This window comes from Varroa jacobsoni, unplaced genomic scaffold, assembly GCF_002532875.2.
Source record: "Varroa jacobsoni isolate VJ856 unplaced genomic scaffold, vjacob_1.0 scaffold_198, whole genome shotgun sequence".
In the NCBI taxonomy this organism is placed as follows: domain Eukaryota; kingdom Metazoa; phylum Arthropoda; class Arachnida; order Mesostigmata; family Varroidae; genus Varroa; species Varroa jacobsoni.
The window spans coordinates 105,074-131,152 of NW_019213100.1; the positions used below are offsets into that span (position 1 = coordinate 105,074).

Sequence of the window (26,079 nt, forward strand, 5' to 3'; positions counted from 1 at the left end):
CTGTAGCTCTATCGACCCATCTGGCCTTTCCCTCTCTTGACACAAGATGGCGCTGCGTTCCTACTTGCTACGTAGATCATGTCGTAGCGCCACCTGGTTCCAAGGCAGCTTAATAATCGCGCAACTCTCGGTTCCTTTTGGTATCTCTGCCTAGCCAACGTGTTACGTCACCAGTATCTTTTGCACTCAGCGCGTTATAGTAACAGTAGTACGTTGGAAATGTTTATCTTTTTACCTTCAACCTTTAACGACTCTGAACCGTATCTCTACGGCCGGCTTCGAACCTAGACCACCTCATATATCAGTAAGTTTAGTTCGCAGACCCATTAGTACTGTATCATCGCGGGGATTAAAATGTCTTGAGTGTTACTGGCAGTTACTGGCGAAATACCATTAGCTAAGATTACCTTACCGCCTTAAGAGATCTTTAAGGCGAGTGGTAATATGTGGCAATGATGATTAATAAGTGATTGCATGTTATTTTTATTTTTGGGTACAATTTTGTTGCGGTCAGTTTCTTACAATGTCGATGTTACGTTTGAGAAAAATTCATGCTAATTATTTCAGTTCACACACATGCATATATGAATGATGCTTTGTGTAATACATCTCTATAGTAATGACAAGTATAAAAACAATGACGGACCTCAATCCACAAAAATAGGTGGAAAGAAGCTGTCCCGGATCGGCGACGAGTATGGCGACCCGTATACCGAACGAGAACCAGGTAATTGTTGCTTACCGCGTCTCTGTTTTTTGTTTATACGTTTCGCCGTTCTCGATATTCCTTTAGACGTGGTCAAAGAAGGGCACATTTGCTCATGCACCGTCTCAGTATCTCACTCCATTAATCGAACATCATACGTTTTAATATTGCAACAATAGGAGGTTTGTCCTACAAATTTGTCTTTGCCAAGATTTATAACATTCAATTATTATAAACTAGTTGACAGTATTTACGTTATCTAGAGAACTTTTCATATAACACTGACTATCTGGTTAATTTCAATCGCATTTACAAAAAATAGACGTGCACCTAGATTTGTCGTTAAGAATTAAACTTGAGTAACTCCTTTTCCAATGATCTTCCGAGGTCGAAACCAAGGTCCTGATAGACAACATTCATTTTAGTTCAGTCAGTTTAGGATCAGTCTAACGATTCCTGAAACGCTTTGCCGTTTAGCTTGGGCTATCACGTATACCTTCCCATAGTTGGTATATGCATTCACATACTTCAATGAGCCAGTGGACTATGGGTACGTAAGAGCGTCGAGAGCAGAGTTCTTTACGGGTAACTTTATATAACTTGAGAATGAAAGAACCGACATTTATTCATCCGTACCCAAAAGTTTCTCGCCGATAAAAAGTATAACATTCAGTTTGTTAGTTTCTTACCTGTTCAATGTTTAGGCCAGCTTTTGAGACGTTTGTCGTAAGGTACCGTTTCGAATGCCAAGGTGAAATAAAAACCTATCTAATCCAAAATGTTTTCTATTGGTTATTGCGAGAGTCCAGTTGTCGTGCCTGCACTCTTTTGTCTGCCCTACTTTTCAGTCGCATGTTTTCGTCTATATGAATTACTTTTCCTAGAATAAAGCCTGGCGGATTGCATTGCTGTGGACAGCACAAGAAGCCGTACTTATTTATACTGCTTACATGGGATCAAGTGTTAGTTTTTCTTACGGAATTTCACGAGAAAGCGCGTTATAGGGCACAATTAAATAATCATCTAATAAATTCGTAAGATTCGCGGAGGATTGGGCCATTCTCATTTAGTTGATCATCATGCCGTTTCATAGGTCTCTTGCAGAAGCCCCAAATTAGACCAGCATCACTTACCTCATGTAGACCCTTTAGTGGGAGCAGGTCATTGATGCTATACCAAACAGGTTATTTCGAAAACACATTCTACGTGCAGTAACAATAGCTGAAAGAATACGGAAATCGTTAAATACTGATACCAGATTTAAAGTCTATGCGAGCTCTAAATGCAGCGTCAGACGACAGTATTTCAATGACGGAGCGTTCATGTTTCAAGCTGTCAGCAATCACGAAAACACAACAGGCTGATGATGACCATTGTCAACCAGATGTAGCTTCAATGAGGTGCAAAAAGTATCATTTGCCGTTGCTTCCGTTCGGTGTCAGCATCGCCGGTTGTTACAAGGTCAATACTAAACATCGTTCGGCACTTATCGTAACACCGACCAGTGCAATGTTGCCATTCGCAAAGTCCTCAAGCCGCATTTAGCTCGGAAGGACATGCCTGGCTTGCAAACACGGCCTTCCTTAGGACAGTATGAATAGTTAATACCAAAACATTTTCACGGCCTTAATGCGAAACCAGTTATCAAACATGGTAACTGGTGTGGCTGGTTATCGATGAAGTCTGACATCAAACACGAGATTGCACTTAAGTAATGGCGCTGGTTATTCACGCCATTGCATTGTTGCATTGCTTCTTCATGACTAAGGACTCGTTGTATAGCTAAAATGCGTCCAACAGAGGTGTTATTACGGGTATAGACGAGCCCCCTTGACCTTGACTTTTACCTCAAACAGCTTGGAGTGTGCAACAAACTGGTGTGTGAAAAGAATAAGAGGGGTTATAAACCCCTATAGATTAGATTTACGTCGACCGAACGTTTGTGCGAAATATTTCAAAGCTGATTTTTCAGTGCATCGTTCGATCGCAATCGATCAGTTGTTCTTAGCCTTACGTCTACTTTTTTTTGGGGGGCTCATCTAGAAAATATTTTTATATAACCATGAAAGTAACATAATTTAGCTTTACATTACCTGATATTGTTTGCGAATGAATGTGTGCAGGAGTTTGACTTAAGATTTGCGTAGAGTCAACTATGATTGCCCTTTATACATCATTTCCAAGGAACGCGATGTGCGTGACAGAATCGCGTGTTTATGTTCAGTTGTTACCAACGTTTAGAACAGGGCATTAAAATAGAACAAATGGTTATTGTCACGCGCTAGCTATTCCACCCCTCGCCGTGGCCAGTGTCGTATTGTAGTGCGACGACTGTGCGGTCGCCCGGACATTGAGGACAACCTCAAGGACTACGCTATGAACCTGTTGGAACGTTACTGGGCATGCTCATAATGCGAGCGAACCCTCGATTGGGAATCGTTCGGCAAGTGCAGCTCTGACTGAGGGTGCAAACGTGGCTCGAACAGGCCGGTTCAACATTGAGCTTTCTACCCTCGGGCTATTTGAATCAAACGTTGAAAAATGAGCACGCTTAATGCTATCGAATACTCGGACGAAATCACCTGCCTTCGATGCTGGGCTGAGAGTAGCTTCATTAGAATACAAGCTCGGTCTTGAACAGCCAGCCATATGGGCAGCTGGTTAGCCTATTATCTGACCGCTGATTACAGTTCGAGAAACTAGAGAAGTCACCCATTATGTGAGGGAATAGACATAACCTCAAGTAGAACTGGCATGAAAAGAGAATAAATCAAAAGTTACGCTAAATGTGCTTATCAAAGAGACGAACTTAGATGCTTGTGGTATCCAGACATCATACGTGAAGACCGTAATATCTATATTATCTTGATTATTATCTATTTCTCTTATTATTAGTATTAATGCATTGATGATCTCCGTGGATGTCGGTTGGGCGGAATACTGCAGCATAAACATTCCAATGACGTCTGGCTAAGTGTGGTGAGGCCATTGAGTATTCTTGTAGAAGCTAAACAATTGAGATGCAAGTGTTTATATGGCTGCACAATAAATTTAATTTTAACACAAAGTGTTTGTTATGAAGATATCACAGTTAAGGCTTTTGTGTGTTTGCGATAACACTAGATACTAATAATAACAATACAAATAGATACGGCTGACGAACAACATTTAGAATTAATGTTTATTGTTAGTTTCACAGCATCAGCTCATAGACGAAATCCTGCGGACATTTACTGATATGGTATCAACATGTTTTTTGACCTGAATTCTCTTTGTCCGCTAACAGCTCCGATCCGTTAACGGATTCAGCGTGTGAACGGAACACTTGTCTGTCTAATCAATACCTGATACTGTTTAATGTTTTAGTTATTCTCTGATAGCGGTTTTAAGGTTGTATTTGTCAGTCATAGATCGGACCGTCGACACCCAACTATTTTCTGATTGACTGAAAAATTGCAAAATTAGAATTAAAAATGTTGTTTGTTTTCTATGTCTGCTCCACACAGCGACTGTGAAGCAAATAAGCGTAGCTAGTAAGCATGCGACGACATATATTTCAGTACCATGGGGAACGCCATTATTTCAAATGAGCCAATTTGCAGTTGTCCTAAAATTGACAAAGGTACATTTTTACGTAGACTTCACAAGCGGCTGAAAGGCTGTATATATATTTTTTGTACTATAGTCTTGTTGGCTATATAATGGTTATACGTTCTACCGTTATTGAAGGTGTACATCGGAGTCGAGTGGTTTATGCGATTTTCGTAACGAACCGCATTAGTACTGATCCTTTGGCTGCGAACACCTAGGCCCATGCAGATTTTTCAGTCATCCTTCCTCAATGCCGTTCCGGCGTTGCCCTATTTTAGTGAACGGTAAAGGTCGTTCCATGATCCGGTTGTGCGATTCTTATACCCCGTTTCGGCAAATCGATGAAATCACTTGAGCTATTCCGTTACTTAGCTTCGGTTATCTCGTTATTGTTAGACCAGTGTTCTAATAAAACGTTTCAATCCTGCTGTGACCCCGTCACAAGCTCTTTTCTTTCCTCGATCAGTTATTTTATGCCCCTCAGCGCAGGTTAATCATCTATGTGCTGCTGTTGACCGGCTATCCTCCTGAGGATCTTAAAAAGCTAACTATCACCTTCAAACCTATACGTATAATATCTATTGGACCGCTGAAGAAATCAGGAAATATGGTATTCGGACATCGGTTTTGTTCCAAATATTGAATTATGCATCTGCCTTATAGAACTTTTACATTTGGAATGTTTCATGAATTTTCAATCGCTGTTTACATGTGTTTTTACCTTGTTTACACTACAAAGAAGTTCTCTATATTTTTAGCACAAAACACATTTCTATTGGGTATGATGCTTTCAGCAGGGCATTCAAGCCTGCACGTATAAAATATTGTGCAAGGTGATTTAGACATACTGATATACAACATACACGCTAAAAAAAAATCCCAGATCATCCTATTAGTAGAGGATACCTGTTCCGCAGTGGCCTCAGTAAGTTTCTGCTGTCAAACTTTATAACGTGAAAAATAATTTTAGTACATTTCGTTAATACTAATGCGACTACCTAATAGAAACATCTCTTTCTTTCATCCATGAAAACATATATCGTTGGACGTCTCTGAGCATTGATAACATAACCAATATATGCTAAACCGGCGTAAATTTGCTACGTAGTATGTATAGCTAGCTATTCGTATATGTTTATTCAACGTATTCGTCAATTCGTATATGTCAACGCATGCGATTGAGTCTTATCTTTAAATCAAATACTGCCTTCGCTAACGTTCGCTTCAGACAGCTGTCTCCCAGCACAAAACAAACTGTGTCTAGGCCCGGTTTTGGACCTCGACTTTCCCATCTGTCTTCGAGTTCAATAGTAAACTAACGTGTCACGACCGTTAGCAGACCAACTTGGCAAATGAATCAATACACCAGGAAGCATACTTGGGTTTAAGCTGTTTATTGATAGGTGTGAAGTGAACGAACGACTGATAAGCCCGGAAAATCCTTGCCACTTTATGCGACCGTTGGCACCATAAGTAGAGGGTTAGCCTTTTAGTTCGTGTGCGCGTTTCAAGGCCATATCTTGCGTATTAGGAACTCGTCGTCGGACGCTTTCATCTCTTCGCCATACGTACGTACTCCAAAATCTAAAGGTTCGCTGGTTCGCCTGGTGCAGTCAGGCTTTCTCTAGTCGGTTAATTCAGATCTTGATGAAACCGCGGGCAGTACCAAAACAAAGTTAAGTTGGAAAAATCTAGATTAAGTCAACATTCATTCAATTTGCAAAGTTGCTTTCAGTGTACCTAATTTTCTTGAATCATATAGTTACAGTTCCTGATAACCTGATCGATAGATCTAACCTTTCCTAATAACAGATTTTATTTTAATTATACTTTTACGTCCATTTTAAAGTATTTAAGTAAATATTTTGAGTGCTTGACTGTTTTCTCGTTTTTCTTCTACAATGTGTATAACCTCGATATCCCGATCCTAGAAAGCATTGACCTACAATATAACCATTTGATGGAAGTCCAGTGGGCCCTCTTTGCTCAAAACCTTTGAACAACCCCTGAATGACGTTGTGGGCTACGTGCCATGCCAGGATCAATTTTTTTTGGAAGGACAGGTTTTTTGACATGCTGCCATTCCAATCTAGATCTTTTATATTTTCCTTTTGACAGCCTTGAAAGGTCATTCAGGCTTATACGTCATATCTAACTTTTGCTGCGAGTGTCAAAGCTGCCAAGTAGAACGAAAGCAACCGTCGTTCACATTTTGAGATATATACCAAATTGGCTCAACTGGGCCAATATGTGGCAAGCTTCATAGTTGGTTTTTTTTGCATCGACATTAACATAGACATACACGTGTATATATACGGTAGGTTATATAGATGCATCCATATCATTCGGCTTGCGGCGAGGTCAATTCATTCAACACGGCACCCACTCAAGACGGGTTGTTGTTGTTGTTTGTTGCTTTTAGGCCTCGTTGTCTTTTGTCATCATTTTGTTTATGCTATGGCTATATTTGTCTTCGCATCAGTTTCGTCAATTACTCTTCTCTTAATATTCTTTTTATGTTTTATACGAAAAAAATCAATAAAGGTACATGATTCGAACACCTAAACACGTTCAGAAGCGTGAGACAAAGATAAACGGACCAGAACGATGACTTTGTTGAATCTGTATTAGTGTTTATTTTTTGCTGTTCTGTATTTTTCATTATTAACTATTCTTTCGTGCCTTTCTTTTCTTTCATTTTTTATGAATGACTGTTAAGATGTATTTTTTTCGTTTTCACTCGCCTCTATTGCGGTTTGCAGGTGATATACTATTTATTTCCATTCGTGAAGTAGTTACAGTTGATTATTGATATTATTGGACAGGGTGACCAACCAGCATTCGCGCCACCAGCTACGTGCGGCCTTTCTTCCGGTGTTTCTATTTTTATCAATATTTTTGTTTGCATTGTTATTATTATTGATATTACTGTTGTTGTCCTTACCTTATATCTCGATGAAGAAAAAAATACGTAATTCTTTTTACTTTTTCAGTGACTCTTCCATTGGCTATACTGTTTTTCACCACGTCCGCGAGAAATCCAGGCCTAAAGTCCTCATAAGCATTTCTCCCCGTTCTGATCTCATCATTTGTGACATCGGGTCAGATAACACCAACCTCTTTCATAGCTGTTCTTTGTCTTCTATGGTATCATTATCTATTATTTGTTTATCATTGTTCTGTCTATTCTCTTACATAATCGCAGCTGCTAATAATCGACTGTGTGCTCATGCTCTCCGCATGCCTTTCTCATCTAGCTTTTCTGACCTTATAAATTAGAACTGAAAATCACACTTGCATCGGCACTCTTTGACCCGTTATAGCTCAGCTTTCGACGCTTTGCCAGAAAACAAACAATTTTTTAAAAAAATTAGTAAGTATTTTACGCGAAAGCCCGCTCCTGTCTCACCGTCTATAATTAGTACGCATCACTGTTCCCGCTGGTTTTGCTCGTTTCTTTTAACGCTAATCAGCACCGTGGAACGGTGACTAGTGAACCCCAGGGTCTATTTTCGCCGATGCAAATGGGGCTTAAAAACATCGGTAGGCGGCCAATACAGAATATGGGATTTGGCTATGGGATCTGCTGGAGTCTGTTGAGTTGTGATGATCAATCAATAATACACTTGCGCGCTGTCACTGTTTGCCCTCTTCTACCTCTACGTTGCCATGAAGATAATTGTCAGTTTCGCTTTTTTTTCCCGTTCTCTCGCATCTCGCTCACGATGAATTTTCTTCTATTTTGTTATTTATTATTTTTTGTTGCTATATCATAAGAGCAGTAGTAATTATAGAGTACAGCTGAGGTATTACGTCAGTTTGTGTTGTTTCACAGTAATAATAGTAATAGTAATTATAATAGTAGAAGTAAGTATGCGTGTGTTCTTCATTATTGTCTTAACTATCCATATCTTCCTTGCGAGCCTCGCCGATTTTCCTGTTCCCTAAAAAAAGCAAAAAACAGCATCTACTCCGTCTTTCTTTAAGCAGAAACGAATGATCACTATCATCATCATCGTCAGCGTTTAGCGCGCATCGGGAGCGCGCGAAAGCGTATCGCTGTGCTCGCGAACCCTTCGAGCTCTATGAATCGCCTCGCGATGTCATTACGATTCCTGTGACACTCTTTAAGCATGTTTTAACTGTTCCCTTAGCGTTAGTATGATAGCACTCTTATTCGTATCATTTCGTGCTTTTCTTTTTTTGTTTTGTATTCGTATAATTATATATAATAAATATATAAAGAAATCATCACCGTACTTGATGTGATCATGATCCTAATCATCAGTATGATTCTGCAAATTATCTTCCCGTCGACGTAACTATCGCTTTATGCGTGGTAAAGAAATGCAGAAGCAGGGAACAACGAATTATGTTTATCAGAGTTGTTTCTATTGTGTGTACGGCTAAAATAGGACGACAGCAGGACTCGAGCAGGCGCAACTGCAACCCCAGCCGCAGCGCCTTCTAGCTATGATGTAATTATAGTGCCATGATTATGTAATTTGGGTTTGTCAGCCTGGTCTACAGTCTTATAATTTCATAACATTTTAGTTCTGCTCTTGTATTAGCTCAACGAACATTTGTTGCGCCGATATCGACGTTTTGTTTGTTAATCTCCTGTCTACCTAGAACGGCCTCGCTTTGGTGAGAAATTGGCTGGAACTCCGATTTCACTTGCAAGTTTGCCCTTAGGCGTCTTGGGCCGCTTGAAAAAGATAACGTAAAGCCCCTATTCGAGCTGTGCCATTGCGCACTGAAGGTTGCCGCTGCAGTCTACCCAAACGCTGACCTCACTTTATGCAGCGAGTGATGGGAAGTCATTTAGATCCTCGACCTGAAATCGAGATGACACAGGCGAAAAAGAACAAAAATATTTATGACGCCTGACCGTGTCCAGATCGATGCATCGCCAATATGAACGCGGACTTCATTTTCAAGAGCAATACGTGGCTTCACATAAACAAGTAGACGAACATAGAGGTAATTCCCTATATACGCATGCATTTGCAAACTGCAAATATGTACATGTATATATATGGAAGATAAATGTAAAACTATCGCTCCATTTTGTTGTTGCAATAATCAATTGTTGATTACTATTCACAAAATTATACAGCGCATTATTTAAACTATAAGATATTGCGCTTAGCAATGCCACAACAATAAACTATTGAAGAGGTTTCCGTAACATAGATGTAATCCCCTTTTACTTCAACGATATATATTTATATTAAATGTATACATCAGACACATTCGTGCCATCACATACGCTATTTACTTATCAATGCGTATGTAAATGTGTTTTTGTATATGAAAGAGTATGTGCGTGCGTGTGTTTGTGATCTAATGACTTAAATTGTACGAGTTATGTAGTAGTACGTCGAGCGTCCCATTTGCGAGAATAGGACATCACTTACGCGGGGAGTGGGCCTGCTCTGGGGCTGCTGTGCATTATGGCCGTTGTGGGCATGTCCTCGGCTTCCACGGGAATCTCCACCGCCCGCCGATCGGTCACCAGGCCCAGTACGCCCACCTCGGCCCCCACCGCGGCCCCCGAACGATCCACCACGGCCCCCGCGATTCGAACGCCCGCCCGCAGTAGACCCAGTATTTCCACGTGAGTCCAAGTAGTGAAACTGTTTCGATACCGTCTCCTGAAGTCAAGATAGGTTAACCAAATGAGACAATACATATGTAGCAGAGTTCCGATAATGATAACGAAAACATGCTTAAGCTACTTAGAATCGCCAAAGGACAACGCAAATTTTAATGGGCTAGATATGACAAAAACGTAAGTAATATTGTGGAACCGTAATACAGAGGCCGAAAGAATGATATTGAACGATCGGTGGCATTGTGAAGATAAACCCTAAGTTCTTCCTGTTAATCTAATATGATTTTCCTGGCTGCCCTGTTATCTTCAATATTTGTACTATATTCTAATACGCGTTTTCTAAGAAAGACGATTTAATTGAAGCATTTGTGTGTAATAAATTACTTCAAGTCGTTTCAATTTGCGGTCCTCTTCGTCTAGCATGTCCTCGGTCACCGGATGATGTTCCTTATGGCTAATGATTGGAGCGGGTGAATCTGAGTCCTTCTTTTTCTTTATCATCTTCATCTTGGCCCACTGAAAGAAATATTCGGAAATATAGGTACATCGTGGAATATTGCCTACAGACTATCACTGCAAAATGCTAGTCCGTATAATTTAACCTACACTTTTCTGTAAATTATCATCCGTATGGCAGATACGTACTCAAAGCCTAGGCTATTTATAATATAATGCATACGAAGACGGGTTGCTTACTTTCGGATCGGAGCTTTCACCCTCGTTCGGTTTCCGTATCGCCGCGTTGTATGTCGTCTGCCGCAATTTTCAGTATGAAAAAGTTAATCGAATAGGGACATAAACCATGTGTTAGTGTAATAGTCTCCGTTGAACGAAAGCGTTTGCACCTTCAAGTCGTCTGTTGTCCTGAGTCCACATCACCGCCATCATCAGCTAGCATTGAGTACAAACAGAAAAATATATACCCCTTAGCTGATCTAACCGATCGATATACCTTAGATTTACGTGCTTCAAGCTCTTTCTTCCATTGGTCCAGGGTCTTTTCGGGAGTTTCGGGTTCGACCTCACCTGAGACAGAGGCACCGGAAAACATATCTTGTAAGTTCAGTAACAAGGTATTATTTGTTACCTTAATGTTACTTTAATGTTTATGCTAAATGCTACTTGAGGTAACAAAGTATATTCGTTGATAAGCTTATCATAACATAACTCTTTACACTAATAATAGCGACCTTCTTCAGGTGACGTCATGTTTTAATAAAACGCATTTACGAAAGGTATGTTTTTCAGTGAAGAGACTGTTAGATTGCATACGGTCGATAATTCTACATTGGTATTTGTAGATGTAAAAACTGACAGTCCACTCATCATCTGCACGATGCCAAACATTTTTACCTTCGGCGGGTGTTTCCTCCTCTTTGGTGTCAGTAGCAGCTCTGTCCTGAAATGCCCCCCGAACGTTTCGTGTTGTCATCAGACTTATAAGCTACATACATTTCGTTACATTACAGTTATTTACTAGTGAATAAATAAAATTGTTCTGTTTCTGATTCGATAACTAATTGAATCACTATGCAGTATATACTATGAGGCTGGACTTGTTCTGTTGAATAAGTAACATAATCACAAGCTCTAATACTTTGCTTTTGTAGACGTTCTCTGTAACGTTTTAGTCTTGGAGAATAGAACTGTTTCTTTTAGTTAGTAGGTTTTTTTTTAAATGTACCACTAGGCACACAATATATGATGGACTCTAAAGTTGAAATTTTGCACCAAGCGCAAATTTCGATACGTTCTCAATGTCTAAGAAAGTCTGTAAATAGTTACGATCTGATCTTGGTCTATGGGGGTGGCTCCGTCGGCAGATGTCTGATTTTCACCCGTCGCCTTTGGGTTCGAGGCAAAGTTGTTCCCCTGGCTAGCTTGATTTCCCAATTCGGTTTTGTTATTGGCAGCCATTGCACCGGCGCCTGTCGTCGTCTGCGAATTCTGATGATTCCGGTCGCGGTCCGTCCGTGGCGGTCGGTCTTTTGTGTCCTGTGCGTGCAACAGCAGATACGGAAATGCAAGTGGGTATACGAATCGTGCAAGCGCTTAAGTCCAACTGAGAAGTGTCTAGTGTGTACGGGAAACGATCCAGCAGACAGTCCTTATGACAATAAAGCTGTTTTATCGGCTTCAGCTCACCTTTGGATCCCTGTCGCTAGGTTCTTTCCGGGGCCCTCGCGATGGCCGGAGTCCTGTAAAGGAAAAATAGGCCATTGTGTAAACGTAATTGATGTCGAACTTCTTTTGTTGATTCACTTCTAAAGTACTGTTTCCTGTTGATCTTTTTTACCTCGCGCAAGAAAGAAACATGCGTCTGATTGTAATTAATTATAAAGAAATAATTATGATAAGAGAGAACAAATGTATGCGCATGATACATAGAGGACAGCCAGTTTTATGTTAGAACAGATTATATAATTCTAAACAAACAAAATTTTGCTCTGGTGTGGTGGTAGCGATCTGGAAAACAACTTCAGTACTTGATCTTCCAGAGAACGATGGTAAGCAGCTCGGATGTGTATTAGACCTAAAATAGTATTACTACGTACTGTTTGTAGGCAGGGCAAACGTAAATGTCGCAAATATGTACATACCTTTGTCATCCCTTCCGCCTACTCGTTTGCTATCCTGGTTACCGTCTTGACTTATTCTGAAATCCCAACATAGGAATTAATGTGTGCAATATAATAATAACAATCATAATAATACAATTGTTACCGGCTTACTTTCTCTGACGCCGGTCATCTCCCGAGTAATTTCGGTTTCCATCATTGCTGTCACGTGGTTTTCGATTGCTATCTTGCTGAGTTCGATGATCCCGAGGTCTCTGGGCTTCGGTCTGCTGGTTTGACTGTGAAAAAAAAATCTGAGTTGTCAAGTACGCTTTTACGTTAAGCTATAATTAAGCAATTCAAATTTGAATTAATAGAAATATACGACAGTCTACCGAGGGTGCTTATTGAAAACCAGTGATTGAAGTCACAGTTTGCCAGCACTAATCTGGCTTATTATTCTGTTAGTGGCAATGAGAAGATAACTAGATATAGTACTGGGGGACAGGATTCGTAGTTTCTATCTAATGAGAACCTATGCCAAACCTGCGACAAACCTTGTTTGAGTTTTCCTTGGCATTTATTCTATTATGGTTTGTGAGTGGCGCTTTTGACACACTAGTGGCCTGTTTGGCTCCTTCAGCAGCCTGAAAGCGATTGAGAAATTTCAGCTTTTTTACTCATTGCTTCCTTCTCACTCTGGCGACTATTACTGTATAAAGCCTCACTAATACGTATAGTATATACGGCAAAAGTCTAAGGGAAGGTGTTTTTATGTTAGTTTCATTCTAGACAGTCCATAGTCGAGAAAATAAAATAAAAAAGTACGAAAATTATTAGGTGAATACCAACACAGGGATGCCTACAAACATTGAGTTTATTAATTAGCTACAACTGTTGTTTATTTACTATAAAGATAATTGGAGAAAAAATCGTGGTAGAAATTGAGAAAAGTCGTTAATTTCTGGTATCAGGAATGTTTTTTCTGCTAAAAAAAGCCAGTTAACTATGTAGCTATGTAAGTTCCAGTATGAATTTACGTAGATTCCCTAGAATTTAAGTTCTGCCTGATGCTAGTCAAGCGTTACGTTTAAATTAGGCATCACCTGAATAACTGGCACTTCTAATTTACTGTAGTTTCGAGGACAAAGCAACATTCTGTTATGGTAGCATCTGCTACGCACAGCTGCTTCGATTGGCGAGCTGCTGTCCCAAACTATTCTTGTGAGACCTAAGCAAAGTTGAATATTTTTAAACTTAAATTAGATACGAAAAAAGTTTCGTTATGGTGCTGACATGCTACGTTTTGTTATTAACCGCCTATTTACTCGAACTTTTTATTTAGTTTGTTTCGGCCATGCTCGATGTTTCTTTAAGTTTCGAAATATAGGTTCGTTACTACCATTTTATGAAATGGTAGTACTTAGTAGTTAGTTTTCGGGTGCGCTTTGGGTGCACAGCCATTGCATGGTATAGATGCTGACAACCGACAAAATCGAGCAGTACTGTTTTTTGGTCCAGGTCAGAACAGCGCATAAAAGACTGTCCAGGATCTCGTCTTAATGATACAGCAGTGACAAGGAACCAACTTCTCCTGCGTAATCCCTACGTGGTATAAACGACAATGCTATTGGAAACCTCGAAGATGTATGTATACTAGAGGCATTTAAAAAAAAAAAAGGTTTTTAAAAGCGAATTCAGAGGCCTTTTCATTGCATCCTACAGCCCAGCTAGAATCCGCCTTCACTTGATGTCTCAGTAACGTTTTTTGATGGAGCAAACTATCGGCCAACTTATATATATATATATATATATATTACAATTAGGTGACCTAGATCGAGATTTAAGCGAGGAAGTGAGCCGAAATAGTAATTCATCCTTGTCGTACCCTGCTAGTACATATATATCGTCGGCATCATTTTCATTAGCGAGCTTGACCTGTAGAATGAAGCCACGATGATAGTTTACAGGATCCCAAGATACTGCTTAACTAACGTAAATGAATAAAAATCTACTTAACTATAAATAAGAATAAAAAAAAAAAGTAATTACTAAACAAACGCGGATACAGAAACAGAGACTTGACAAAAATTATGTCAATATACGAACCAAAATAAAATCACGATTTCATTGCATATCATAATAGTGTTAGGCCTTTCAATACGAGCAATTAAATCAAAAAGGGACGTAATCACGCTTCCCACCCATAACTGAAGCTGCATAATAATAATGCTATGATAGATTCTTTATAGTTAAATCAATATATCGTTTCTATATCACTTGAATAATTGAAGGTCAGATCTTGCACAAACATCTGCATCAACAACTCAATACCATTTTCATCTAACTTTATCTACAATTTATTTACAATGACATTTAACAATTGATTTAACTAAAAACGAGGTAAATTGAGGCAGGCTAATAGGGAAAGTGGCTGTAATAGTTCTCTTTGTAAGGTAACAATGTTTTATAGAAAGCGCTGTTCGCATTGCTGGGGGGTAACCGGTTGACATTCCCTGTTATCCCGCCTTTTATAGTTCTACTTGCGTAGAGGATAAGTGCGGGCTGTTCAGCCGCGCTTACAACAGCGTAACGCGTGCGACAGACATTTCTAAACCTTATTGTGTATATAACAACTAAAAAAATGCAGCGCTATCATCGTACGATTGAATGCCAATTTCAAATGACAAGATCCTTAAACAAGTATCCTTAAAAAAAACTTTGTTACACTATGAAAAGTTGCTATTACAATTCTAAAGGTCGGCAACATTTTAAACGGTGTTCTATGAGATAACATTACGTTTTGAATGGCGTAGTCCTAAATTTCACTACTTTCAAGGTTGCCAATTGTCATTAACGCTTATCCCGAACACAGTTTTCGTTAGTAAAATCTGTTCGACGTAGTATTTAGTTGTTGTCTGTTATGCACTCCTTATAGGGAGAGCTCCCCACTATATCGAGTGCACGTTGCCGGGCAACCACGATATGGCTTACTCTCTTTCTGTAGTTAACCCATTCAGAGATCTCCTTGAACCATTTTAAACCTATACTGTAGCTCATATATTGTACGAAGCATGTACCGTGTTCGGTACACAGAACCGTTGCTTTGTCGACCGCTTACAATACTGATGAAGAAGGGAATAACGAAGAAATGTTATTACAACTACAAACGTAACTTGCGGTACCTTATAATGTGTAATGACTTACAGCCATTTTCGAAACATTTAAATTTTCGCTGAAATTCATCAGGGTCTTTAGCTGAGCTTTCAGAAAAGAGGTGGGAGTCTTTTTCATAGAAGACAATATTTTTAGTCAATTAAAAGATATATTTGTTCACTCATATAAAAGTAACGGTGACAACACGACCTCACCGCGGTTTCGTTTTCCTCAAATATTTCGTCTACCGCTACCGTTATCTATTATTTCGTTAGTTAGTGTTCATATCCCAAAATTACTTCATCGACTCTTCTTAATCAGGAACCAGTGCTTACCTTGTTTTTGCTTCTCTCGAGCTGCGACAATCTTCGACGCTCCTCTTCGCGTTGGATTAACTCAAGAGGATCACCACCATCTTCATCCGCAAACAACTCATATCGGTTTCGTACTCCACAGCCGTACTCCATGACAGCCCGATGAGGACCGCGGCCGTCCGGGGCTTCGCGTATATGCTCTTCTGCACCCCTCTGTACTAATCACCGCCACCTTATAATTAATAATCGCCCCTCATTACGCGCGCTTTACACCGCAGGTTAGGCACAGTTACTACGCTACAGTTTCACGTTGCACTAATTGCGAGTTACTAGCGTCAATCAAGTAAGTCGAGCACGAAGCGCACTAACGGTGAAATTTATCGAAACTCGTAATTTCTACAAACAAGAAGCGATATTCCTTCACGCCGACGATTCCCAACACCGACACTCAGACTCACAACGATCCACCGAAACTGTCGACCGCAAGTAACTCTATACGGCGCAATCGGCAGACGCAGCTAAAGCTCGCAGCTCTTTCTATCGCTCACTCGATGCGGAGATATCGCACAGCACGCACATGCACGGAATACACCATGTAGCTAAGGCTCCTTAATTCCCAAATTATGCTGTTGCTTGTGGAGCGACGATATTTAACAAGCATCCGCCGTCAGGGCTGATCACATTGTCTCCCTAAAACGGCTTCAGACAAACGAAAGCCCTTCGTGGGCTTGCTCCTAGAGCCTTGTTCGTGCTACTTCTACCGCTTAGCTCGATGGCCACTTCGTCCTGCGATTGTAGTTGCGCCTCAATAGTTGTATTTAGGCAATCAACTTGCGTACAATGTGTTGCGTTATTTTATTGCTAGTCCTTCGGCTGTGTATCTTTGCCAGCCCTTCCGTGGCGGGCGTAATCGTGTTTTCGTTCTAACTGAACGAGTTCGGTTCGCTTGAAGACGCCCGCTCAAATCCAATTGCGGCACACATGCTATGCTCGATTCGTCAAGCAAGATATTTCTATTCAATGCGGCTCTAAAAAGGCTTGTCAACAACTCGATCGTCGGTGGACAAACCAATGGGTCGTCGCTGCTATTAGGTAACAACCAATCACGGCTCGCGAGGTGTACGGCACGCGCTCGACCAACTCTGTCAGGACACTGTGCTTACCTGCAAGTGTAGCTAGCGAGGCAACAGCATTTGCTAACTAACTGAGTGTCTTGCAGCTCGGTCCGGTCGTCGCCGACCTATCGGTTTGAGAGTTCGTTTCTCCTGCGTTTTCTATATCTTGCGTCCTTATATTACTCGCCCTCGAAACCGACACAGATGCTGATGACTAACGGGCAGGCTGTAGGCAACTGTGGTTTCTGCACCGCCGCAAAAATGAGAACTACCGCTGCTGATGATGACTGCAGGGTACTTCCGAGCAGTCACGACTGCTAACCCAGCGCTGGTAGGGTCTCAGTTCCGCTCTTAGCAGCACTTATTTCGGCTTGCTTAGCTCGCTACTTGTTTCTGTTTTGCGGTGTGCTCTCTTAGGATGCAAGCCGTCTTGCAGGACCTAAGCTTGCTGCCACCTGAATCTGTATGGGGCCTGCACCGACTCACTGCCGTACACGATTGCTAACGCTGGCCCGCCAACGGTTCCCTCAACGGTACGAACGCTGTTATTGGTTAGCGTTGATCGTAGTGCCGAAAACCGAAAGTCTTCGGGCATAAAAGGGCCTGTCGAACGCAGCGCTGGCGCTACCGCTGGCCTGTATCGCACCTACTGTCCGCCGTCGCTTCGAGCTGTTTCCACTTGCAGACTTCTCTTGGCGGATACCGTGTCAATGCCAATGATCCGCAACCGTCGTATTACTGTCGCGGCAACTATTGCGAATCTCCTCCGTGCGCCTATGTCACTGAGCAGAGCGCACCACACTCGGTACGGAGAGCCCTTTGCTGGGCAGTGGGAGTTCAGGCCAGAGCGCAACTCCGGGCGAAAGGGCGGATGCGCGCGAAAGGGTCGTAGAAAATTACCCAACTAATTAACTTGAGATAAGAAAAATCCAAAATCAAGCCAAGCCAACAAAAGGCCAAAGGACGCTCAACTAGGTATTGAGTAAAGCAGACAGCCGATAAAGGAAAGAGACAAGTGGCCCAGGATTTAACAGCAACGTAATATCGCTGTGATGGTGAAGGGAAACGGCACATTTTCCGATACTTGCCTTACTGCATTGCCGCATCATCATTAGGCTACCGTCACCACCAAGATATGTGCTCAACGACAAGCGATATATCTGGCGTACCATTTTCTATTTCAGCATATAACACAGTACCTTGCGCCATATGCAATAGTAGTAGGTTGTACATGCAAAAATAAGTAAATTATTACGGACTGAAAGAGTCCAATAAACCTCTACAAATTCATTGATTAACTTCTAACTCGTGCAGGATGACCCGTTGAGTGTCAACAGCTACGCGCAGGAATATTGTTTTTACTAAAAGGAACATTGTATTCAATGTGTAGTATTTATTTATTACAAAATGCAATTCCATGGCATACTCTTCAAGTCTGCCCAATGGCTACGGCATGCAGAGCTGAATGCTTTAAAACACGAGCCAAGAAATTAATACAGTTAAAGTTTAAGTTAAGAAGCTTGTCAAAAATAAAAGTATACCATAGCAATCTGCTGTGTAATTTTTCTACTAGCGACTGGTTGTATATCGTTCCGTACTTGGAAGGATCAGCAATTTTCAATTGATGCCTAACTAGGGCAATATCGGATGTGAAACTCGGGGGCTGTGTACATATCGAGCACTCTAGCAATTTTTTTTCGTGGAACATTTAAAAGCATCAATAGATTTTCAATTGTTCGATAAATTCTTTTACACGTGATGCTGAAAGCACACTTGCCTTTGCCTAGCTTTCTACCAGGTTCTGCAGAGACGTTACGTTTAAAAAAAAACTCAATAAGGACATAGATAGACGTTTAAGAAACACCTGTAAAAATTACTAAAAAACAAATATATTTGATCTGCTTAATAATAATTTAAAAGGATTCATCGTTTTTGAGATATTACAGAAATTAGGTTTCAAGCTGTGTAGCTTGGTGCTGATCGACTTTCGAACTAAATCCTTCCACCCTCATACAATCGTAGTGTTTCTTTGCAATTTATAAGAAATAATTAGCGAAATCAAAATGTTATTGGCCTCTCCATGCAAATGAAGTTTGGTGTGGACGGTAGGTTTTAGGATGCGAAAGGGTTGACAAAAGAGAAAAACCATCCCTAATACAGGAAAACTGCCTTACAGCGCTAATTCTAGATCATTTTTGGAAGCAAGTGAAAGGGTTTGCTCACGAACTTCATACATACAATTGATACTTGCGGGACAAATTCCTACAAACTGCTGTTGAAGGTATCGAGTTTTTTTTTGTGGTTCTGTTTTCGGAAAGACGTTATTTATAGCAGATCCCATTATGAAGTCCGTATTATCCTACGGTGATACATATTTTCACGGAACCTTTTTTCGTTTTTAAAAGGAATTAGGAAACTTCCAACGCTAAGGTGTCAATTTCATTAAAATTTTCGCTGCTGATGGGTAATACATTATATAATAGATATGCTGTTAAACTAAGCTCAATAGCATATAAAAATATATATTTCAGGGTCTGTTGTTAAGTCTTTGAATGTCGCATTATTTAAAGGATGTAAGAAGTTTTTATAAAGTTCCGAAAAAAAATTAACATGCGTCATGGAATGAATAGAACTGATACGTTTGTAATCGTAATAAACTTTTGCATTTTTTCTCATGAGATTTAATTATATAACATTTAGAGAATAGCCTAGAGCAGCTACCTTATATATATGTGCCTATTAGGCCTTGTATTGGTTACACTTGGCCTAATAACTAAATGCCAGCGTAAAACTCGAAATGTTCAGGCTACACTATGTCAAACGGTTTGTTTAAGCATCCAATTTATTAACATTGTGCTCCCTTTCAGATAGTTCGAGAGTCTTCATGTCCGGTAGCAACTGAATGGTTATTTCTAAAAGACAGTGATCAGTGTACCGGATTACATTCAGTACATAAAAAATAAGACGCCCTATCCCAGGGAATTTTCTCGTTCAACGTGCAAATACAACCATCTTGGGAGCTGCCCTATGATGAGCTTCATATATAATTTTATCGTAGCGACGTTGTTTTAGCTGCAGTCGACAATAATACAGCGTAGTCGATCAACTTCAGCTTTCGACCGATATCTTTCACGAGCACAAGCACGTAGGTAGCATTAGTTGTTTCTTCGCGATTTTGAATACTGCCGCCAGTAAGCTGACGTCACTGACATTAATGAAATCGTATATTTGTAAAACGTTACATTTTATTCTCTGCTTTTCAGTAGAATTTGATACTTGCTTCGTTCGTTCCTGCATGTCGCACCGCCCTTTTGCTAGCTATCGAATACCACAATGCGTTTATCCGAAAAAAGCGTTTTGCCTTCGCTCGGGGGACCTGCACCTCGAAGTAGCCTAGGTGCAATTGTCTGCATCGAAAGGAAGTAAGGTCGAGGGTTAAAAGGCACTATTAGTGTAAAATAATATTGTATCGTTTTCCTTTCTTATTTTTAATCGCCGCTCCTCAATGGTACCGTTGCTATTACGTTCCATATTTAACCCGCACACTGTATAGTCGTATTTCACGATGCAACGAATCACAGAGATGTCGTCTAAGCTGAACGCGAATCGTAGTTACTGCTCTGTTTGCGTACACACAGTAATACTCGTGTCATATCCACTGCGAGGGCCGCTTCGGCTGCCACCGTATTATCCGACTTTAGTATTTGTTTACCCTTCCGCTACTGTCGGATATATTCCAACGTAGAGAAGCGGCGCATAGTCTCCGTCCATGAGGGAAAACACTATCGCATTGGCTGTCGCTGTCGTATACAAGCAAAAGAGAAAGAGAGAGAGAAAAAATAAGGTGGTGTGTGTGTGAAGTCATATACATATATATATATATATATATATGTATATATATGTATATATATATATGCCTTTAGTGTACATATAGATAGATACATGTTTGGATATCAAAATAGCAGTGCAACACTGTGCAGTACAGAAGTTAATTGTGGTGTGAGGAAGTTTTTTTTTTATAGTATTGATATGTTTTACCGTTCCCGGTTATAGCCAGAGTTTCAACGGACTGTACCAGGTTATTTGTGAAGGACTTACCTCGAGGATACACCGTGCTTACTAACGGTTGTTCGAAATCTGGGTAGTCACTTGTTCTCGAATGTCGATAGCGCAGTCATCTAATGGCTTTATTCATTGAGCTTGTGTTTCTTTCTACATGTGGGGCCATGTACTGTCCAATGGATTTTAGCGTTTGTGAGTGTTTCCTCCACAGAGACCATTTGATTGCTACTGATTTTGGTATTGATGTCATGCAGGACAGGTTTAACTAAACGTCAATGCATATTTAGAATGTTTAAAGGAGGTCTTCCCGCTTCTGTTAAACACGTCTAACACGAGGTGTGCGCAATGCAAGCGACTATAGAGTCAATTACAATAGCCCTGTAGATACCCGACAAACGTAAGTAGACTAGATACGTTAATTCAGCCTTTATCTAAGTGGAACTTCTTAACGTTTCGCCAACCATATCTTACACTAGAAGTTCTTTTAGTCAGCGAGCACTAGTTTTGATGAAGCTACCGCTGCGTTTCTGGTTAAGTTACATAAATGGTACTAGCAGGCGTTTTAAGGGACGATGCCGAACTTCCCCGGAGTATAACATAAAATTATATGTAAATGAATAACATAGACGGGCTTATCTGTTGTTAGATGAACTATCTACAATTTTGCATTTTATATATATATATATATATATAAAATTATAAGAATGCATAAACGACGGAACATTTTAGTATGGGGACTACCTAAGAAATTACTTCAAAATCGAAGAAGCTATTTCTCTCTATTTATTATCATTAACAATTTACTTAAAACGGTGCAATCATAAGTTCGTCCAGTACATCGGCAAATCTCATACAAAAATCAACATATGATGCCCACGGAGAATTCATTTTCAACATGTACGAATACAAAGACAAAAAACCTTTTACTCGTACTTAAAAGGTAAGTACTGGCTAACTTTGCTATACTAACTTTACCGTGTAGTCTTCATACGATAATTAATGAACTCAGAGAAAGCCGATAGCAGTTACTCACATAGTTCAAGCTAAACATTTTTCTGAACTCGTTATTCGTTTTATCATCGCCCTTGCATATGTTTTCCGCAAAAATTTCTCATTTTATTACTATTATTATTATTTTATATTAAGATTATATTATTTTATTAATAATTAAACGTTTGTGTATCTGTACACAAGAAAATTTAATCTGACAATAATTAATCAATATTGTTATGAATATTATCAAGCTGATTTGCTTTATTATTCCATCGCTTAAATGACAATTATAAATCTAAACGCGATTATTTCTTCACGTTAGTCGCGAGTTAGGTTGAGCTTTTAAAGATGGAGATTTTTACGCGTGATGCACAGTGCAGACAAAAGCCAACATATGTATGGCTCAGACCGTTTTTATATGACCACATCCATGTTAACACTAGAATAAACTGACATTTGCTTCACAAAACATCCCGGTAATCGATTCGAATAACTAATAGATCAATCAATTATAGCTTTCGTTACGCCTATTTGCTGGAATATAATAATGATGACAATGTCTAGTTACTTAGACGTATTTCGAGATATTCCTGGTGACCTTATTGGTGAAAAGAAAGAACCAACATTTGTTTGGATAAAATAGAATAATTATATACATATCGAATTGTACGATGCATGAATAACGTTGCCTACTTCAGTTACAGATGCTGGCTGCGTACCATTGACGAACGCCGTTCTATCAAGACACTACCTTATACTGCCAAATCATCAGTACTAGAATTTGAAAGCGATCGGTTGAACTATGCGACGTACCTTTATTGGCACGGAAGTGTAGCCTAATAAAATACGCAGTACAGCTGCTGCCGGTTTCGTTATTGAACAGTTTTTACGAGTGTATTCTTTCTCGGCTTGCCTGCCATACTCCCAAAGCGTTTATCCCGTTACCACAATGACAAACTTTTTGCGTAGCTTTTGTAGCTGAGAACTTTCCTTTTTATCTAGAACGACAAAAAGACATGAGATCAATTAATGTGCTTGCAAAAGTATATAGCACTTAAAAGTAATATGCAAATATGTGTGTTTCTGTGAACGTTCCAGCTTCAGTGATTCGCCATGGCCTACACATAATCTCCCAGGTAAACGATCTATATATGGTGGTTCCGTATTATCATATGATGATAGCGACAATGAGTACAAGTATTATGCATGTTGTCGTAATTAATGATTGTTAATTATTGTGGGTTTTTATTACTTTAAAGTTCTCTCATGGCAAACTGCCCGTTCACATACACAATAGTTATGACGGGATTACGAACAGTTACAATAGGAACGTATAGATTACACGCTGTTTGTTTTGTTACTTTTTTCCATTTCATCCCATACAGCTAATGGCGCAGTCTAGTAGCAGCGCCGCAAGTGTAAGTAGTAGCGACAAAAGAAAACAGCCTCGAGGGGCGATCCGTCGGCCGCACTGGCCGCCGAAAATGCTTCGCTGTGAATTCTGTGACTTCACCACCGATAAGAAGCTCTTCCTTGACGTACATCAGCGCAAAACACATCGGGATCTTAAGTCGTTTAAATAACGGACCAATCTTCTATTTCTTCCAAGTCAAACGATTATATCAGCGCCAGCGAAAGAAACGTAACGTGCAACAATCACGCGGGTCATCTGGCGCGACTGTGCTCATCAGAGTGGATCAAAAAGATTGATCCTCACCAACATCATCTCCCCTTTGTTAACAAAGTGATGCATTATCTAGAAGTAGTCGATATATCTAGCCAATTTAAGCAATGTTTCTGTTTTTACTGCATTACTTTCGGGTATGTTTTTATTTTTCTCGTGTCACACTTAGCCCAGGTGTCATTCGGCCTAATAACGATAGGTTTAGGTATTTCGGAAGATTTTTTTGCAACTTGCGCAAATTACTAAGCTTGGGAATTAACGCAATTTGATTGTTGCACATTTTCATGCTTGAATCTCTTGCAGGAAATAGTGCCATTATTGAAAGAAAAATGGCTTTTTGTTAGACAACTACAAACTCGAGAGCATGTACTATGGCACGCTTTGTTACATGCATGATTATCAGAGAGAAAAAAATTACGATATATGCGGTTTCTTCCTTCGTTTCGAACAGCCATATTTGCTATGGCGTATTTAACGCGTGTTGCATATATTCACGTGTTCTAGGTGTGTGTGTGTGCATGTGGGTCTGCGCGTATGAGTGCGTGTGTGTGTGTGTGTGTGTGTGTGTATATATAAGCACGTGTGTGTTAGTAGATACAGAAACGCTGACAGATAAATATTAACGAATGGCATCGATTTTGAGTGTCGATACTTAAAAGATGTGTGATAAATCTGACGGCACTTAGCAAAGTGTTAAGAGCAGAAATTAAGCTTATGAAGAGTCGACGTAGACTGACTGAAGGTAAATATCCTCTACGAAATTCGATAAATCTTTTTAACTTCTAAGACTTAAATAAATTCTGCTCGACTTTTTGGTTGCTAATAGTTTGGCAAATTCAGGGTGGAAAGCCGCGTATGTCCCTGAAGAAGAGACTAGATTTTTTACGTGTCGATCTTTATAATATTCTAGCTTGCCTTCTATACATGCAAATCGGTCTCAATACTCTTACAGGATGTTCGAAAAGTTAAGTCTTTACGTTTCAATAGGTTCTTGCAACCCGATAAAAGAGATACCATGTAAAGTGTTTAGAAACAAACGCAGCCTTACGGGTACTCCTATGGTAAATGGTATAATATTTTTAAAGGCCATAGGATTGCACGACTCCTCAATTACCCTGTATTTAATTATCAATGTCGATATATTGTGAGCTTGTTTCTTTAGAAAATTGCATTCACCATCTGTTGTTTCAAGGATGCTTTTTATCATAACAGTAAACGCTTTTTCACGAATCACTGTCAGCCTACTTTTCAAGCATCGTCCTAGACATTTCTGGCTTATTCTTTTGCTTTCCCTGAAGGCCAAATGCCCAAAAGTTTAGATTGGATCGACAACATTTAATAAAATGACATTTTCCTTTGTTTCGCATGTACATGCAAACAAATACTGTGCACCCGTCTTAAAGTGAGCAGCCTATTTCATTGGCTTTGGTACGTCCATAGGGTTGCCGTCTAGAAGCGTATGCCTGTCGGATTTTAAGTTGGTTTAACTTAACTGACCGATTTAACAGCATAACATAATCATTGCCTAATGTCCTTTGGAATTTTTCTGACCCTTGATCGATTCGCAGTTTTTATTGCCACTCCGTATCATGTGTGCCATTGCATATCGAGTGAAAGCCATAATCTATCATACTTACGAGCGAGATTTACGTCTAAAAAGGGAATAACCTATACGGCCAAAGCAAAAAGTCCATAACGCTAGTACCGAAGCCAATTTAAACCCTGCTTGCAAGGGAAAATACGGCTCTCTAAAAATTATATGCGAATAGTAAATAACTTATCATAATAGTTCGGTAGAATTTTATTCAAGCTGTTTGATTGTGGAAGCCATCTTCCGCAGTTCCGTGGTTTCGGGTACGAAGAGGTGCCATGGTTATCAAGTGCTATATAAAGAAAAAACGGTTACGCAAGGTCAGCCGTATGTTGCTTGGAACGGCAAAAAATCGACACCAACCGACATTGGCAACGTGTCTGGTTTTTTCTCTATTCAGATGCAAAATTACGCATCCTTCATGTCACGCGCGGCAAATCTGCGTATGGCCACAACAAGGTAGATTAACGATGATCACGTTGCTTCGTCGAAACTATATAGTCTGTACATATCTTGCATACATTAAATATATATATATATATATATAAATTAGACACGGCAGACTTATTATTATTTGCAATCAAATGTAATGTAATCGTAGTGCACCATATCGGTGGAAAGAAATAACTGACGGATGTATGCGATTTAGTAATATCTGTCAGTTCCGCTATGAATACACTTGAAAAAAACAT

The 26,079-nt window shown here is 39.9% G+C and overlaps 2 protein-coding genes and 1 long non-coding RNA gene across 9 annotated transcripts in view; 2 read left to right on the forward strand and 1 right to left on the reverse strand.

Annotated features, from left to right (window-relative positions):
- Positions 1-34: 34 nt before the first annotated feature.
- LOC111273534 (uncharacterized) lies at positions 35-14,552 on the forward strand. The gene is made up of 3 exons (XR_002687934.2): positions 35-304; positions 665-727; positions 13,994-14,552. It is a non-coding gene; the product is annotated as an uncharacterized LOC111273534 (long non-coding RNA).
- Positions 5,673-20,857, reverse strand: LOC111273516 (uncharacterized). The gene is made up of 12 exons (XM_022855210.2): positions 15,964-20,857; positions 13,030-13,119; positions 12,647-12,771; positions 12,515-12,570; positions 12,060-12,112; positions 11,700-11,909; positions 11,268-11,313; positions 10,867-10,940; positions 10,611-10,667; positions 10,299-10,430; positions 9,718-9,954; positions 5,673-9,134 (listed from the first exon to the last, which is right to left on the reverse strand). The coding sequence occupies exons 1-12, from the start codon at positions 16,093-16,095 to the stop codon at positions 9,096-9,098; spliced, it is 1,251 nt and encodes a 416-aa protein (XP_022710945.1). The 5' UTR covers positions 16,096-20,857; the 3' UTR covers positions 5,673-9,095.
- Positions 20,858-20,876: 19 nt separating this feature from the next.
- LOC111273527 (uncharacterized) overlaps positions 20,877-26,079 on the forward strand; it is a 7,191-nt gene continuing 1,988 nt past the window's right edge. The window contains exons 1-3 of one of the 7 annotated variants that reach the window (XR_015316000.1): positions 20,877-21,516; positions 23,211-23,248; positions 23,498-25,941. Coding sequence is in view for 2 of the 7 variants with exons in the window: in XM_086973530.1 (XP_086829656.1) it covers positions 21,239-21,311; positions 23,211-23,248; positions 23,498-23,695 (309 nt within the window). In the remaining 5 variants the exon portion in view is untranslated. The other 6 variants (XR_015315999.1, XR_015316001.1, XM_086973530.1 and 3 more) reach the window with 6 other exon arrangements.

Coding starts and splice junctions, on each gene's coding strand:
- LOC111273516 (XM_022855210.2), bottom strand. CDS start 16,095: ATGGAGTACGGCTGTGGAGTACGAAACCGATATGAGTTGTTTGCGGAT. Junction 13,120..15,963: donor TCGAGAGAAGCAAAAACAAG/GTAAGCACTGGT, acceptor AATCGCTTTCAG/GCTGCTGAAGGAGCCAAACA. Junction 10,941..11,267: donor GGAGGAAACACCCGCCGAAG/GTAAAAATGTTT, acceptor CCTCTGTCTCAG/GTGAGGTCGAACCCGAAACT.